Consider the following 13,904-nt stretch of genomic DNA (forward strand, 5'->3'; position numbering starts at 1 on the left):
CACAGATACACACACACACACACACATGTATTCTCCATCATCTCAGGAGCTCGTCTCTAGTTCTGTCCCTCGGTTCGGCTTCCTGCCGCTTCAGTGATGCTGCTTATGAAAGCACCTTGTTCAGTCTACAGACTTCAGCCTACATACGGGTCTATAGACTTCAGTCTACAGACTTCAGCCTACATACGAGTCTATAGACTTCAGTCTACAGACTTCAGCCTACATACGAGTCTATAGACTTCAGTCTACAGACTTCAGCCTACATACGAGTCTATAGACTTCAGCCTACATACGAGTCTATAGACTTCAGTCTACAGACTTCAGCCTACATACGAGTCTATAGACTTCAGTCTACAGACTTCAGCCTACATACGGGTCTATAGACTTCAGTCTACAGACTTCAGCCTACATACAAGTCTATAGACTTCAGTCTACAGACTTCAGCCTACATACGAGTCTATAGACTTCAGTCTACAGACTTCAGCTCATACAAGTCTATAGACTTCAGTCTACAGACTTCAGCCTACATACGAGTCTATAGACTTCAGTCTACAGACTTCAGCCTACATACGGGTCTATAGACTTCAGTCTACAGACTTCAGCCTACATACGAGTCTATAGACCAGTCTACAGACTTCAGCCTACATACGAGTCTATAGACTTCAGTCTACAGACTTCAGCCTACATACGAGTCTATAGACTTCAGTCTACAGACTTCAGCCTACATACGACTCTACAGACAGGTCTACAGACTTCAACTTCAGCCTACATACGAGTCTACAGACTTCAGTCTACATACGAGTCTACAGACTTCAGCCTACAGACGTCAGTCTACATACGAGTACAGACTTCAGTCTACAGACGGGTCTCCAGGTCTGTTTCTGTCCGTCTGTGTTTGAGAAGAATTAGACTTCCAGAGAATCGGTCGTCTTCGATGTGAATACAGAGGAAACCGTAACTCCTGATGCAGCTTTGGTGAAAGGTGAAAGCAGGCGAAGTGGCTTTGATGTGATCGCTGTTCATCGCTCATGTTTTCTTTGAAGTGGAACTATAGTTAACTTGATATCATGAACCAATATGTCAATTATGTTCTGCGATAGCTTAAAGAACCATGACTCCTGCCAACCGGAGGCCGACGTGACTGGAGGAGAAGTTACTGTGGACCACACGAGGGAATAAATATCACTACTACACCTTAAAATGAATACAAGAGTTGAATTAGTTAGCTAAAAGTAATGTATAAACAATTGAAAGAATTACTTAAAAGTAAGGTATAAGCAATTAGTTCAAATTAATGGATAAATAATTTAAATGAGTTCAAAGTAATGTATAAACAATTGAAATAATTTGCTTAAAGTAATGTATAAACAATTGAAATAATTAGTTAAAAGTAAGGTATAAACAATTAGTTACAATTAATGGATAAATGATTTAAATAATGAGTTCAAAGTAAATTATAAACAATTGGTTAAAAGTAATGTATAAATAATTTAAACAATTAGTTAAAAGTAATGGATGAGAAATTTAAATAATTAGTTTTATGTAATGTATAAACAATTAAAATAATTAGTTAAAAGTAATTTATAAATAATTAGTTAAAAGTAATGTATAAATCATTTAAATAATTAGATAAGAGTTGTGTATATAAAATTAGTTTAAAGTAATCTATAAATTAAATAATTAGTTAAAAGTAATGTATAAACAATATAAATAATTAGCTAAAAGTATTGGATAGATAATTAGTTCAAAGTTATGTATAAACAATTTGTTAAAAGTAATGAATACATAAATTTAAAACATGTTTAAAAGTAATGTATAAACAATTTAAATAATTAGTGAAAAGTAAACGTATAAACTATTTAAATAATTAGTGAAAAGTAATGTGTAAATAAATAAATTAGTTAAAAGTAATGTATAAACAATTGGTTAAAAGTAATGGATCAACAATTTAAATAAAAGTAATGAATAAATAAATTAAATAATTGTTAAAAAGTAATGTATAAACAATTGAAATACTTAGTTAAAAGTAATGTATAAATAATTAGTGAAAAGTAATGTATAAACAATTGGTTAAATGTAATGTATAAATAATTTAAACAATTAGTTAAAAGTAATGTATAAATAATTAGTGAAAAGTAATGTATAAACAATTGGTTAAAAGTATTGGATTAATAATTTAAAGAATTAGTTAAAAGTAATGTCTTACCAAGTGAAATAATGAGTTAAAAGTAATGTTTAAATAATTAGTTAAAAGTAATGGATAAGTAATTGAAATAATTAACAGTGATGGCTAAACAATTAATATAATTATATTAATCGACAGTGAAAATTGGTGCATAAACTCGGTTCTACATCAAGTTCTCTGGTTTGTATCTGACACGTTTATTCATTTCAAGGTCGTTTTGCTTTCACTTGAAAAAACAAAGGTAAGGAGAGGAGAACGAACTGATCACCACACAGACAAGCTGTGAGGATGGATTAAAGAAGAGTGTGTGTGTGTGTCATAAAGACCGACAGTCTGCTCACTGAGGTCAGTGCTCCTCTCAGTGTCTGATGAAGAGGAGGAAGAGGAGCCGGATGTTCTACGCTGAACTCGATGAGGGAACTGAGGACGAGGTACCAAGTAAGAGCGGCTGAAGCAGGTGAGTGCTTCTCTCTTCCTCTCCTCTTCTTCTCTCACCCACTCAAACGTAACTCCTCCCTCTTGACGTCGAGTGCTCAGCGGTTCTGGCTTCCATGGTGACGGATAATATATATGTTAACTGTGTTACTCTTGATTCAGACGCCTTGTCCGACCACCGATCACCGGATGTGTGCCGACTTCTCCTTCACGCTCTTTTCCTTGTCGATGTGATTAGTCATGTCCAACACGGCTCCCCTCCACCTCCCCTCAGACACCTCCTTCTCCTTGGAAACAGGCGATATTTTTAGTGACAGGCGAGAGTGGAGTTGCGCTTATAATAAAGTCATGATTACACTGGTATTCAGTTCCTCCTGCTACTCTTTGATGGGTTTTGACCATGTGTGTGTTGTCTCCACCCCCCATCACCCTCCACCAGCCCTCCTTTAACCCCCTCCCTCCATGGCGTTCCTCCGCCAGCTGCGCTCCCCCCGCCTCTCCTTCGTCCAGACCGTGGTGTCCCTCTTCACGGGCGGCCTCGCCCTCATGTCCTCCTACTGGTGCGAGGGCCGGCAGAAGGTGCCCAAGCCGCTGTGTTCGCCCGTCAAGCTCAGCAACTGCATCCCGGTGCCCGGCGTCTCCAACTCCTCCACCGTCCAGTTCTCCTGGGAGACCGGAGACGACCGCTTCGTCTTCCCCGTCTTCCACACGGGGCTGTTCCTCATCTGCGAGGAGGACATCTACGTGGATGCGGCGGGTAAGAGGGGGGGGGGGTGGAAAAACCCCACAATGCACAGGGGTTAATGAGCGTGACCTCTATGACCTCTACGGCACGATACCCCCAAAGTGAGACGAGGATGGGAGGCCAACTGTCTGTCACGGGCAGGAAGTAGGTCACAGGAGGCGGTCCAAGGTGGTGGGATGAAGTGTGTTAATTTGTATTTGTGTACGTGTGTGTGTGTGTGTGTGTGTGTGTGTGTGTGTGTGTGTGTGTGTGTGTGTGTGTGTGTGTGTGTGTGTGTGTGTGTGTGTGTGTGTGTGTGTGTGTATGTGTGTGTGCTCGGCCCCAAAGAGGATTATCATCAGTGTGTGTGTGCTGCTCGCAGAGATTTAGACTTTAGCAGCATGACTCAATTACGGATTATAAACCCGGAGAATGAAAGGTTAATAGGATTCACAACAATTATATCATGCACAGCTGCATTTGGAGTCTCCCTAACATACACACAGCCCCTAAGGATCCAGATGTCTCTGGTGGAGACCCAGAACAGAGATAAACACCAGATGAACCAGATGTTGCCCCACATCTGCTGGATGTGTTCATATAGTTAGCAACTGTCTGCTAATGTTAGCTGGACTCATTTGAAATGTGATTCTGTGACACCCCTGTTTCAGATTAATAATAATAATAATGCTAATAATAATAATAGTAATAATGATAATAATGATAATGATAATAATAATAATAATAATAATAATAAAAATAATAATAATACACACAAGCTCTAAACATGGGAATTAATGTGAGTGATTTATCAAGTACGCTGGCCCGGAGCGCTCAATGCACTGCAACACACACATGTAGACAGAATAAAGACAACACACACATGTAGACAGAATAAAGACAACACACACATGTAGACAGAATAAAGACAACACACACATGTAGACAGAATAAAGACAACACACACATGTAGACAGAATAAAGACAACACACACATGTAGACAGAATAAAGACAACACACACATGTAGACAGAATAAAGACAACACACACATGTAGACAGAATAAAGACAACACACACATGTAGACAGAATAAAGACAACACACACATATAGACAGAATAAAGACAACACACATGTAGACAGAATAAAAACAACACACATGTAGACAGAATAAAGACAACACACACATGTAGACAGAATAAAAACAACACACATGTAGACAGAATAAAGACAACACACATGTAGACAGAATAAAAACAACACACATGTAGACAGAATAAAGACAACACACACATGTAGACAGAATAAAGACAACACACACATGTAGACAGAATAAAGACAACACACACATGTAGACAGAATAAAGACAACACACACATGTAGACAGAATAAAGACAACACACACATGTAGACAGAATAAAGACAACACACATGTAGACAGAATAAAGACAACACACACATGTAGACAGAATAAAGACAACACACACATGTAGACAGAATAAAGACAACACACATGTAGACAGAATAAAGACAACACACATGTAGACAGAATAAAGACAACACACACATGTAGACAGAATAAAGACAACACACACATGTAGACAGAATAAAGACAACACACATGTAGACAGAATAAAGACAACACACATGTAGACAGAATAAAGACAACACACACATGTAGACAGAATAAAGACAACACACACATGTAGACAGAATAAAGACAACACACACATGTAGACAGAATAAAGACAACACACATGTAGACAGAATAAAGACAACACACACATGTAGACAGAATAAAGACAACACACATGTAGACAGAATAAAGACAATACACATGTAGACAGAATAAAGACAACACACACATGTAGACAGAATAAAAACAACACACATGTAGACAGAATAAAGACAACACACATGTAGACAGAATAAAGACAACACACACATGTAGACAGAATAAAGACAACACACACATGTAGACAGAATAAAGACAACACACATGTAGACAGAATAAAGACAACACACATGTAGACAGAATAAAGACAACACACACATGTAGACAGAATAAAGACAACACACACATGTAGACAGAATAAAGACAACACACACATGTAGACAGAATAAAGACAACACACACATGTAGACAGAATAAAGACAACACACACATGTAGACAGAATAAAGACAACACACATGTAGACAGAATAAAGACAACACACACATGTAGACAGAATAAAGACAACACACACATGTAGACAGAATAAAGACAACACACATGTAGACAGAATAAAGACAACACACACATGTAGACAGAATAAAAACAACACACACATGTAGACAGAATAAAAACAACACACATGTAGACAGAATAAAGACAACACACACATGTAGACAGAATAAAGACAACACACACATGTAGACAGAATAAAGACAACACACACATGTAGACAGAATAAAGACAACACACACATGTAGACAGAATAAAGACAACACACACATGTAGACAGAATAAAGACAACACACACATGTAGACAGAATAAAGACAACACACACATGTAGACAGAATAAAGACAACACACACATGTAGACAGAATAAAGACAACACACACATGTAGACAGAATAAAGACAACACACACATGTAGACAGAATAAAGACAACACACACATGTAGACAGAATAAAGACAACACACATGTAGACAGAATAAAGACAACACACACATGTAGACAGAATAAAAACAACACACACATGTAGACAGAATAAAAACAACACACATGTAGACAGAATAAAAACAACACACACATGTAGACAGAATAAAGACAACACACACATGTAGACAGAATAAAGACAACACACACATGTAGACAGAATAAAAACAACACACATGTAGACAGAATAAAGACAACACACACATGTAGACAGAATAAAAACAACACACATGTAGACAGAATAAAAACAACACACACATGTAGACAGAATAAAAACAACACACACATGTAGACAGAATAAAAACAACACACACATGTAGACAGAATAAAAACAACACACACAGAGGAACGTGCTGTAAACACTTTAAAATCACCGGATACAATGCAAAGAGTCGAGCACATGAAGAAAGCTGTGTTGTTTTTGGTCCACTGGAGTTTAGAGCCAAATCCCGTAATGCAGCTGTAAACAGATGTTTAATGAGCCAATAAGCCGTGAAGAAGCAGAGCTGCTTCTGTTCATTGCTAACTGTGACAAAATACTCTCAAAAGTATTTCATATTTTGGAGATAAAAAGTAAAATCTCTCTGTTGGACGGACCGAGTGTCACCACGTGCTGCTGAGGTTCCCTCTAAGCCCCGCCCCTCCAGATTTATAGCTAACAAATCCCATAATCTCCTATCTGTTCATTTAAAGCTTTTAAACGTTATGCAAACCGTTCCCTCGATACGACACTCTGACAGCACCGGCTCAGGAGGGAGGAGTAAAACACAAACGTGTTGGAAACCTCGTCTTCGTTCCCTCCTTTTGTTTGTTGCTCTGGTTGAATCTTTTTTCTCGCGCGTTCATCTTTTCATCGTTAAAGGAGCCAAATACGGTTCTCAGATTACAGCCGCTCGGTAAACAAGCCACAGAGAAGCTCAAAGGGGCGTCGCTGCTGTCGGCTCCTCCTCTTTCGGGAGCTCTGCCGGTGGAGAGGGGGGGGAATAAGTCAAAAATCAAGACGAGAAATGAAAGACAGTCTTATTTTATTCTTATTGTGTGGACACTCCACACAGGAATGTGATGCAGAGTTCATTTACATTGACGGTGTGAGCACCCTAAATGCTCCACCTCTGGGTTCCTCGAGGACAGTGGTCCCCAAACTAAGGCCCGCCGGCCGGATACGGCCCGCCTCCACATTCGGCCCGGCCCCCTAAACAATACTAGAGACGCATTATGATTTTTTTTCAGTCTGGCCACGCAAATCCTGGACTAGCCCCTTTCAAATAGAACGGATTAATGGCGAAAAGGTTAGGTAAGAGAAAAATTGAAAGGGTTATTAATATTTGGTTATGTGTGGCTTTCTGGAAAACAATACATGTTTACATTTAGGCACCCTGTGATCGTCACACTTTATCTGTTACAAACTGACCCATCAGAGAAGGGACGAGTCATGTGGCCCTCACAGGAAGAAGTGTGGGGACCCCGGGTCCAGGAGCTCTCTCCTGATTCATGAAGCTCACATATTACATCACGAGCTTGTTCTTCATTCCCCGAGCGGAGAAGTGTCGGGGCTTTCACACGCCGACTCCTGGATCTCAAAAAGGTAGGCGCCCTCATCACGTCCTCCATCGTCTTCTTCTTCACAAACCTTCACCCGTCTCTGAGCCCGGCCTCCTCTTCTCCTCCTCCTCCTCCTCCTCCTCCTCCTCCTCCTCCTCCTCCCCGCTCAGCGATGATGTGGCTGTCCCTGTCGTTGGAGATCATGTACGTGGTCAGCTGCACGCTGCTGTCCGGTCAGCTGTGCGTGGGGGCGTGGTGCCTTCGCCGCCGTCTTCACGGTCCTCGGAGGTACGCCGCCGCGTATTTGTTTATTTACAACATCGAAACGACCCGGTGTGACGAGAGTCTCCCTGTTTTTAAACGGCGTCCCCGGGTCCGGCGTGTCTCCCCCCCCCCCCCACGCTGTGTTCCCAGGCCTGCTTGGGATGGTGGGTCACATGATCTTCATGCAGGTGTTTCAGACCACGGCCTCGATGGGACCAGAAGACTTCAAGCCTCACAGCTACGGATACTCGTGGGCCTTCTAGTGAGTCGAATGAACACACACACACACACACACACACACACACACACACACACACACACACACAGGAATGAGGCCTGATTGAAACTGAAGCAGTCTGGGGCCCTCAGTCCACTCGGCTAGGGGCCGTCGTGTTCCTCTCTCGGAGTATTGGACGTTTCCGTTGCTCAGGCGGGAAGAGTTTCCGACTTCCTGTTGAGTCGTTGAGTTCCTCCCTGTCCCCATGACGACCCGCTCTGAGCCGCCTCTCTCCGTCTCCGTCAGCGTGGCGTGGTTCGCCTTCACCGGCGTCTCCACCCTCAACAACTACACCAAGAAGGTGCTGATGGCGGCGCCGCGGCCCGGCTCCGGCCTCCTGCCGCCTCGCTCCGCGGCGGCGCCGGCCGGGCCCCCGTCTCCCCCCCGGATCTCCCACTTGTCTCCCTACTACGAGCACTCCGGCTCCCTGCCCCTCCCCCGCGACCACTCCTTCCCTCCTCCCTCGCTCCACCGCCTCTCCCTCCCCTCTCCGTCGCCGCCGCCCACCCCGACCTTCTCCGTCCGCCCGCCGGGACACGAGGAGAGCCGCCGCGGGCCGGAGGAGTTCTACAGCAGGAGCGGCTTTTACAGACGTTTTGTTTCGGCCAATCGAAACTTAACAAAACATTTTAAGACCTTTTGATCTTCGGTGAGAAGAAGAAGAAAAAACAACGTCGATAATTTGGTTGAAAATCAAGTTTTAATAAAGATCCTTGTCATTGCCTCCCATAATGAGCAATAACAGTAGCAAAAATAAAACAGCATTAGACACAGAGAGCATTCTGGGAAACAAGACGTATTTACAAATGATATCTCACGGGTCGCCTCGCACAGAGCAACCGCCAGGAAGATGTTGTACGAGTGGATTTACTGTCATAAAACGAGGCTGGAGGGACTCAGGGTCTCTCATATATTCTCAAATATTGTTTTTTGGAATGGCCCGGACAGAAAATGAGTTCAAGTCGGCCGCCGTGGTTGTCATGACGACACTAGTACCCCTAATGACAGAATGTTACAGAACAAAAGCTGCTGTATTATTTTACTGATTTCACATTGACTCTCTCACACACACACACACACACACACGCACACACACACACACACACGGGTCACGTTTTTGTCACTGTGTTTGGTTATTTAAAATATGATCAGAGAAATGAAATAAACTAATAATATAACGGGAAAAAAATTGATAAACAAAAATCTCAAAGTCGCCCCTTTTTATCCAACACTCATCCATTCGTAAATGTACATTAGAACAACAACAACAACAACAACAACAACAACAAAAGACCGCAAATTAGACTCTTCAACCTGCCTTTAGTTAAAAGCCAGCAACACGGATAGATCTTAATTTATAAGGCAAACTTTGTTAAATTAACAACACAAATAATTCATAATCTGTCGATGCCTTAGAAATCCACCCCAAATACACACGTGATTGATTGGAGTAGAGTGACCCCCCCCCCCCGCCCCCCGCCAGGCGTGGGACCCGGACAGCGGGCTCAATTAAACACCGGTGTGTATCTGAGAGGTCAAGAGGTAATTTATCTGAAGCTGAATTTACACTAACGGCTCAAATCTGACGTCCACGACGAGGCAAATATAAACATGTTTTACACCGTCTGCGACTTTTTTAAAAAACACCCAGATTTCAGCTGGGAGGGTAGATCCAGCCAGAGGCTCCGGGGGTGGGGGGGGGGGGGGGTGCTAGTGTCCGTCTCACGCTGTCTTCTTGCGGAGCACAAAGTAAGTGATGGAGGAGATGAACGTGATGCTGAAGGAGATCCACGCCAGGATGTAGCAGTGGCCGTACCAGCCAAACCTCTCGTCGAGGTGGAATCTGTCGGTGTAGATGGAGGCTGCGATCATGATGCACAGGCCTGGAGGGAAGGAAACGAGGAGGGGCGTCAGTGAAGGACACACAGAGAGAGAGAGAGAGAGGGAAGGAAAGCAAACGGGGCAAGGACACTCACAGGCAAGGAGCTGAAAGATGCCCGAGATGGTGAAGCGCTCTCCTTTGGGGAGGGTGAAGAGCTGAGCCACGAAGACGAAGATGCCCAGGATGGAGAAGATGCACGCCAACACCGAGCTGGCCTGCACCGCCTGGAGGTAGTCTGCAGGGGGAGACAGAGAGAGAGACGGAGAGAGAGACGGGGAGAGAGAGAGAGAGAGACGGGGAGAGAGAGGAGAGAGAGAGAGAGAGAGCATCATCTCCTGACACACCCAGTCCTCCTCTGTGTGTGATCATTCCAACACAAGCACAAATATTTTAGGATTTTAAAGCACGCCGCGTCTCGAAGGTCTAAAGTCGGAGTAACCCCAAACTAAACGCCCCCGGCTAAGTCCTACAGCGATGGGATGAAACATTGTGTGACTTAGTTAAAGTTAAACATCCCCCCCCCTCCATCCCCTGACCCGCTGGGCCGGACCTACCCGTCGGGTAGTGGAAGCCGGTGGGGATGTCGGTGGTGTTCCACACGCCGTTCGTCTGCACCCACCGGAACCACACGTCAGTGGACAGGCCCTCGGTCATCCACCAGGCCTGGGGGGGGGGGGGGCAGAAGATCAGTTCACACTCAATAAACACGGACGAGCTCCCTGACACGCTGCGGGAAGGTCATGAATCAATACTGGGCGAGAGAGAGAGAGAAGTCAAAGTGTGTGTTCAGCCTGTGTTTTGACATGTCTCGGGGGGGGGGGGGGCATTCCTCGGGTCTCACTCAGTATCAATAACTACGACTCGACCAAGAATCTCGTGCCTGACTGACACCTCGGTGACACCGCGGGACAAATATGTGGCCCTGTGAAGACGGAGGAGGAGTGAGGGGGGGGGGGGGGTCCAGCAGCCAATCGCTCGCGGGCCTTTTCGACTCTTTTTGCCGGGATTCGGGCGCCAAGCGACCGAGAGCCCCGAGGCCGCGAGGAGCTGGCGTGGCGCTCGGCGCCGGGCGAACTCACATTGTCGATGGTGGCCACCAGGAGGAGGATGATGCCGATGATGTGGAGGACAAAGATGGCGGCGAGGAGGATCAGCATGTTGACGGTGCTGGATGGGAGGGAGGGAGGGAGGGGGAGAGAGAGAGAGAGAGAGAGAGAGAGAGAGAGAGAGAGAGACAGAGACAGAGACAGAGAGAGACAGAGACAGAGAGAGACAGAGAGAGAGAGAGAGAGACAGAGAGAGAGAGAGAGAGACAGAGACAGAGAGAGAGAGACAGAGACAGAGAGACAGAGAGAGACAGAGACAGAGAGAGAGAGAGAGAGAGAGAGAGAGAGAGACACAGAGAGAGAGAGAGAGAGAGAGAGAGAGAGACAGAGAGAGAGAGAGAGAGAGACAGAGAGACAGAGAGAGACAGAGAGACAGAGAGACAGAGAGAGACAGAGAGACAGAGAGAGAGGGGGGAAACTTGTTACACCACTTTCCACTTTTTTATTATGCATGACGGATACAACTGAAGGGCTTACTCACACTCAACACAATAGGAAACACACACACACGCACACACACACAAGCGTACACACACACACACACAGGTTGGCAGCTACTATGAGAAGAAAGAAGCGTAGTAGCCAACAACAAAGGCTCCACACTTCCTGCCCCCTTCATCCGTTAATGACAGCTCCGCTCACGCTGCCGTCGCCCATGAGCAACGGCGCGCGGCCCCTGGTTGGAATGTATGGCGCCGTACGTGATGGCTGCTGTGTTGCGAGCTCCCGGATTTTGTAGTAGTTTTTTGTTATTTATTCTTCTTATTGCGACTATTTTTGCACAAAACGTTAGCAGCCAGTTAACGTACGACAGATGCACACTTCTGGAGATTGGATCGGCAGTTGCTCGCCGCCTACCAGAGTTTTTCAACTCTTACTCGGACGTCCCGCCAGGAACAGTAGCGGAACTATCTCCGTCCATTTTAGGCGCGATCTCACGCAAACGTCGCCAACGGAGGGGAAGCGAGCTGGCGTGCTGGTTAGGCTGAGACGTCGAGCCAATCGACCCACTACCCACCATTTTACTGGCAAATGTACAGTCTTTGGACAATAAGCTGCGAGCTACAGGCTCGTATTCAATTCCACCGGAAACTAAGGACAACTGCATCATCTGCCTTACGGAGACATGGATGTCGGAGGAGGTTACCGACTCAGCCATCGAGCCGGCAGGATTTTCCGCCCACCGCGGACAGAACAAAGACTCTCTGGTAAAGATCGTGGAGGGGGTATGTCTCATGATAAACAGATCTTGGTGCAACCAAAGTCATGTACATACTCTCAAGTCGTTCTGTTCCCCGGACCTGGAGTACCTAATGCTCATGTGTCGACCATTCTGGCTACGCGGAGTTTACAGCAGTCACCGTAACTGCTGTGTACATTCCGCCTCAAGCTAACACGGACATAGCGCTGAAGGAACTCTACGGGCGATCAGCGAGCAGGAGTCGGCACCCCGAGGCTGCTTTCATTGTGGCGGGGGACTTCAACAAAGCGAACCTGAAGAAAGTTCTCCCGAAGTTCTACCAACACATAAAAAGCAACACGAGGGGGGAGCGGATTCTCGACCACTGCTACACTCCCTTCCGGGATGGATACAAAGCCCTCCTCCGCCCACCGTTCGGCAAATCGGACCACCGCTCCATCCAACTACTCCCCGCCTACAGGCAGAGGCTTAAGCAACAACCAATCGCTGTGAAGGAAGTGCAACGCTGGTCGGACCAATCGGAGTCTATGCTACAGGACTGTTTTGAACGTGCTGACTGGGATATGTTCAGGGTCGCGTCGGACAACAACGCCAGTGAGTACGCGTCCTCAGTCACCGGGTTCATCAAGAAATGCATAGATGACGTTGTTCCTACCAAGTCGGTTCGGATTTATCCCAACCAGAAACCGTGGATAAATGGCGATGTTCGCGCTGCACTCCGCACGCGTAACACCGCCTTTGACTCCGGGAATATGGCGGAATACAAAAGAGCCCGCTACGACCTCCGTAAGACCATCGGCTCTGCCAAGCGGGAGTTCAGGAACAAGGTGGAGGAAAAGCTCAAGAGCCATGACGTGAGAGGTGTGTGGAAGGGGCTACAGACAATCACGGACTTCAGAGGGAGAACCAGCGGTGAAGAGAGCTCCTCTACCTCCCTCCCAGGCGAGCTAAATACATTCTTTGCTCGGTTCGACGTGAACGGCAGCCCGCCGAAGGCAGCGCCGCCCGAGGAGACCAGCCTGCTGATCATCTCAGAGGCTGACGTGCGCAGAGCCTTCAAGCGGGTGGACATCCGGAAGGCGGCAGGTCCCGACCACATCCCGGGCCGCCTCAGAGCATGTGCAGACCAGTTGGCAGGAGTCTTCGCAGACATCTTCAACCTCTCCCTGTCCCAGGCTGTTGTTCCTGAGAGCTTCAAGATGTCCACCATTGTGCCTGTCCCCAAACACCCCAAGGTAACCTGCCTGAATGACTGGAGACCCGTAGCCCTCACCTCGATTGTCAGTAAATGCTTGAGAGGTTGGTCAAGGACTTCATTTGTTCCATGTTGCCTGCCACGCTGGACCCATGGCAATTTGCATATCGTCAAAACAGATCCACCGACGACGCATTGCCATGGCACTTCACACCGCCCTTTCCCACCTGGAGGGAGGAACTGTTGTGTGCGAATGCTGGTTGTGGACTACAGCTCAGCGTTCAACACTATTGTTCCCGCCAAGCTCGACACCAAGCTCAGAGGTCTAGGCCTGCACTCTACCATGTGCAGCTGGATACTGGACTTCCTGTCGGGCCGCCGCCAGGTG

The 13,904-nt window shown here is 45.9% G+C and overlaps 2 protein-coding genes across 3 annotated transcripts in view; one reads left to right on the plus strand and one right to left on the minus strand.

The window, feature by feature from the left end:
* Window positions 1-3,082: 3,082 nt before the first annotated feature.
* Window positions 3,083-9,311, plus strand: LOC130188601 (germ cell-specific gene 1 protein-like). Its single transcript, XM_056407002.1, has 5 exons — window positions 3,083-3,377; window positions 6,912-6,945; window positions 7,791-7,879; window positions 8,006-8,117; window positions 8,379-9,311. The coding sequence occupies exons 1-5, from the start codon at window positions 3,083-3,085 to the stop codon at window positions 8,773-8,775; spliced, it is 927 nt and encodes a 308-aa protein (XP_056262977.1). The 3' UTR covers window positions 8,776-9,311.
* Window positions 8,814-13,904, minus strand: part of LOC130189263 (epithelial membrane protein 2-like) — a 17,474-nt gene continuing 12,383 nt past the window's right edge. For both annotated transcript variants that reach the window (XM_056408042.1, XM_056408043.1), the window contains exons 2-5: window positions 11,094-11,181; window positions 10,569-10,677; window positions 10,109-10,249; window positions 8,814-10,015 (exon numbers count right to left, since the gene is read on the minus strand). In XM_056408042.1, coding sequence (XP_056264017.1) covers window positions 9,855-10,015; window positions 10,109-10,249; window positions 10,569-10,677; window positions 11,094-11,181 — 499 coding nt within the window. In that variant the 3' untranslated portion in view covers window positions 8,814-9,854. The remainder of the gene's footprint in view (window positions 10,016-10,108; window positions 10,250-10,568; window positions 10,678-11,093; window positions 11,182-13,904) is intronic.

The sequence above is a fragment of the Pseudoliparis swirei genome, chromosome 23, assembly GCF_029220125.1.
Source record: "Pseudoliparis swirei isolate HS2019 ecotype Mariana Trench chromosome 23, NWPU_hadal_v1, whole genome shotgun sequence".
NCBI lineage: Eukaryota > Metazoa > Chordata > Actinopteri > Perciformes > Liparidae > Pseudoliparis > Pseudoliparis swirei.

What these genes read in the sequence shown, in the direction of transcription:
- LOC130188601 (XM_056407002.1), top strand. Translation starts at nt 3,083, where the DNA reads ATGGCGTTCCTCCGCCAGCTGCGCTCCCCCCGCCTCTCCTTCGTCCAG. An exon ending in CATCTACGTGGATGCGGCGG is followed by an intron (nt 3,378 to 6,911) that starts GTAAGAGGGGGG and finishes TCATCGTTAAAG; the next exon opens with GAGCCAAATACGGTTCTCAG. An exon ending in CGTCTTCACGGTCCTCGGAG is followed by an intron (nt 7,880 to 8,005) that starts GTACGCCGCCGC and finishes CTGTGTTCCCAG; the next exon opens with GCCTGCTTGGGATGGTGGGT.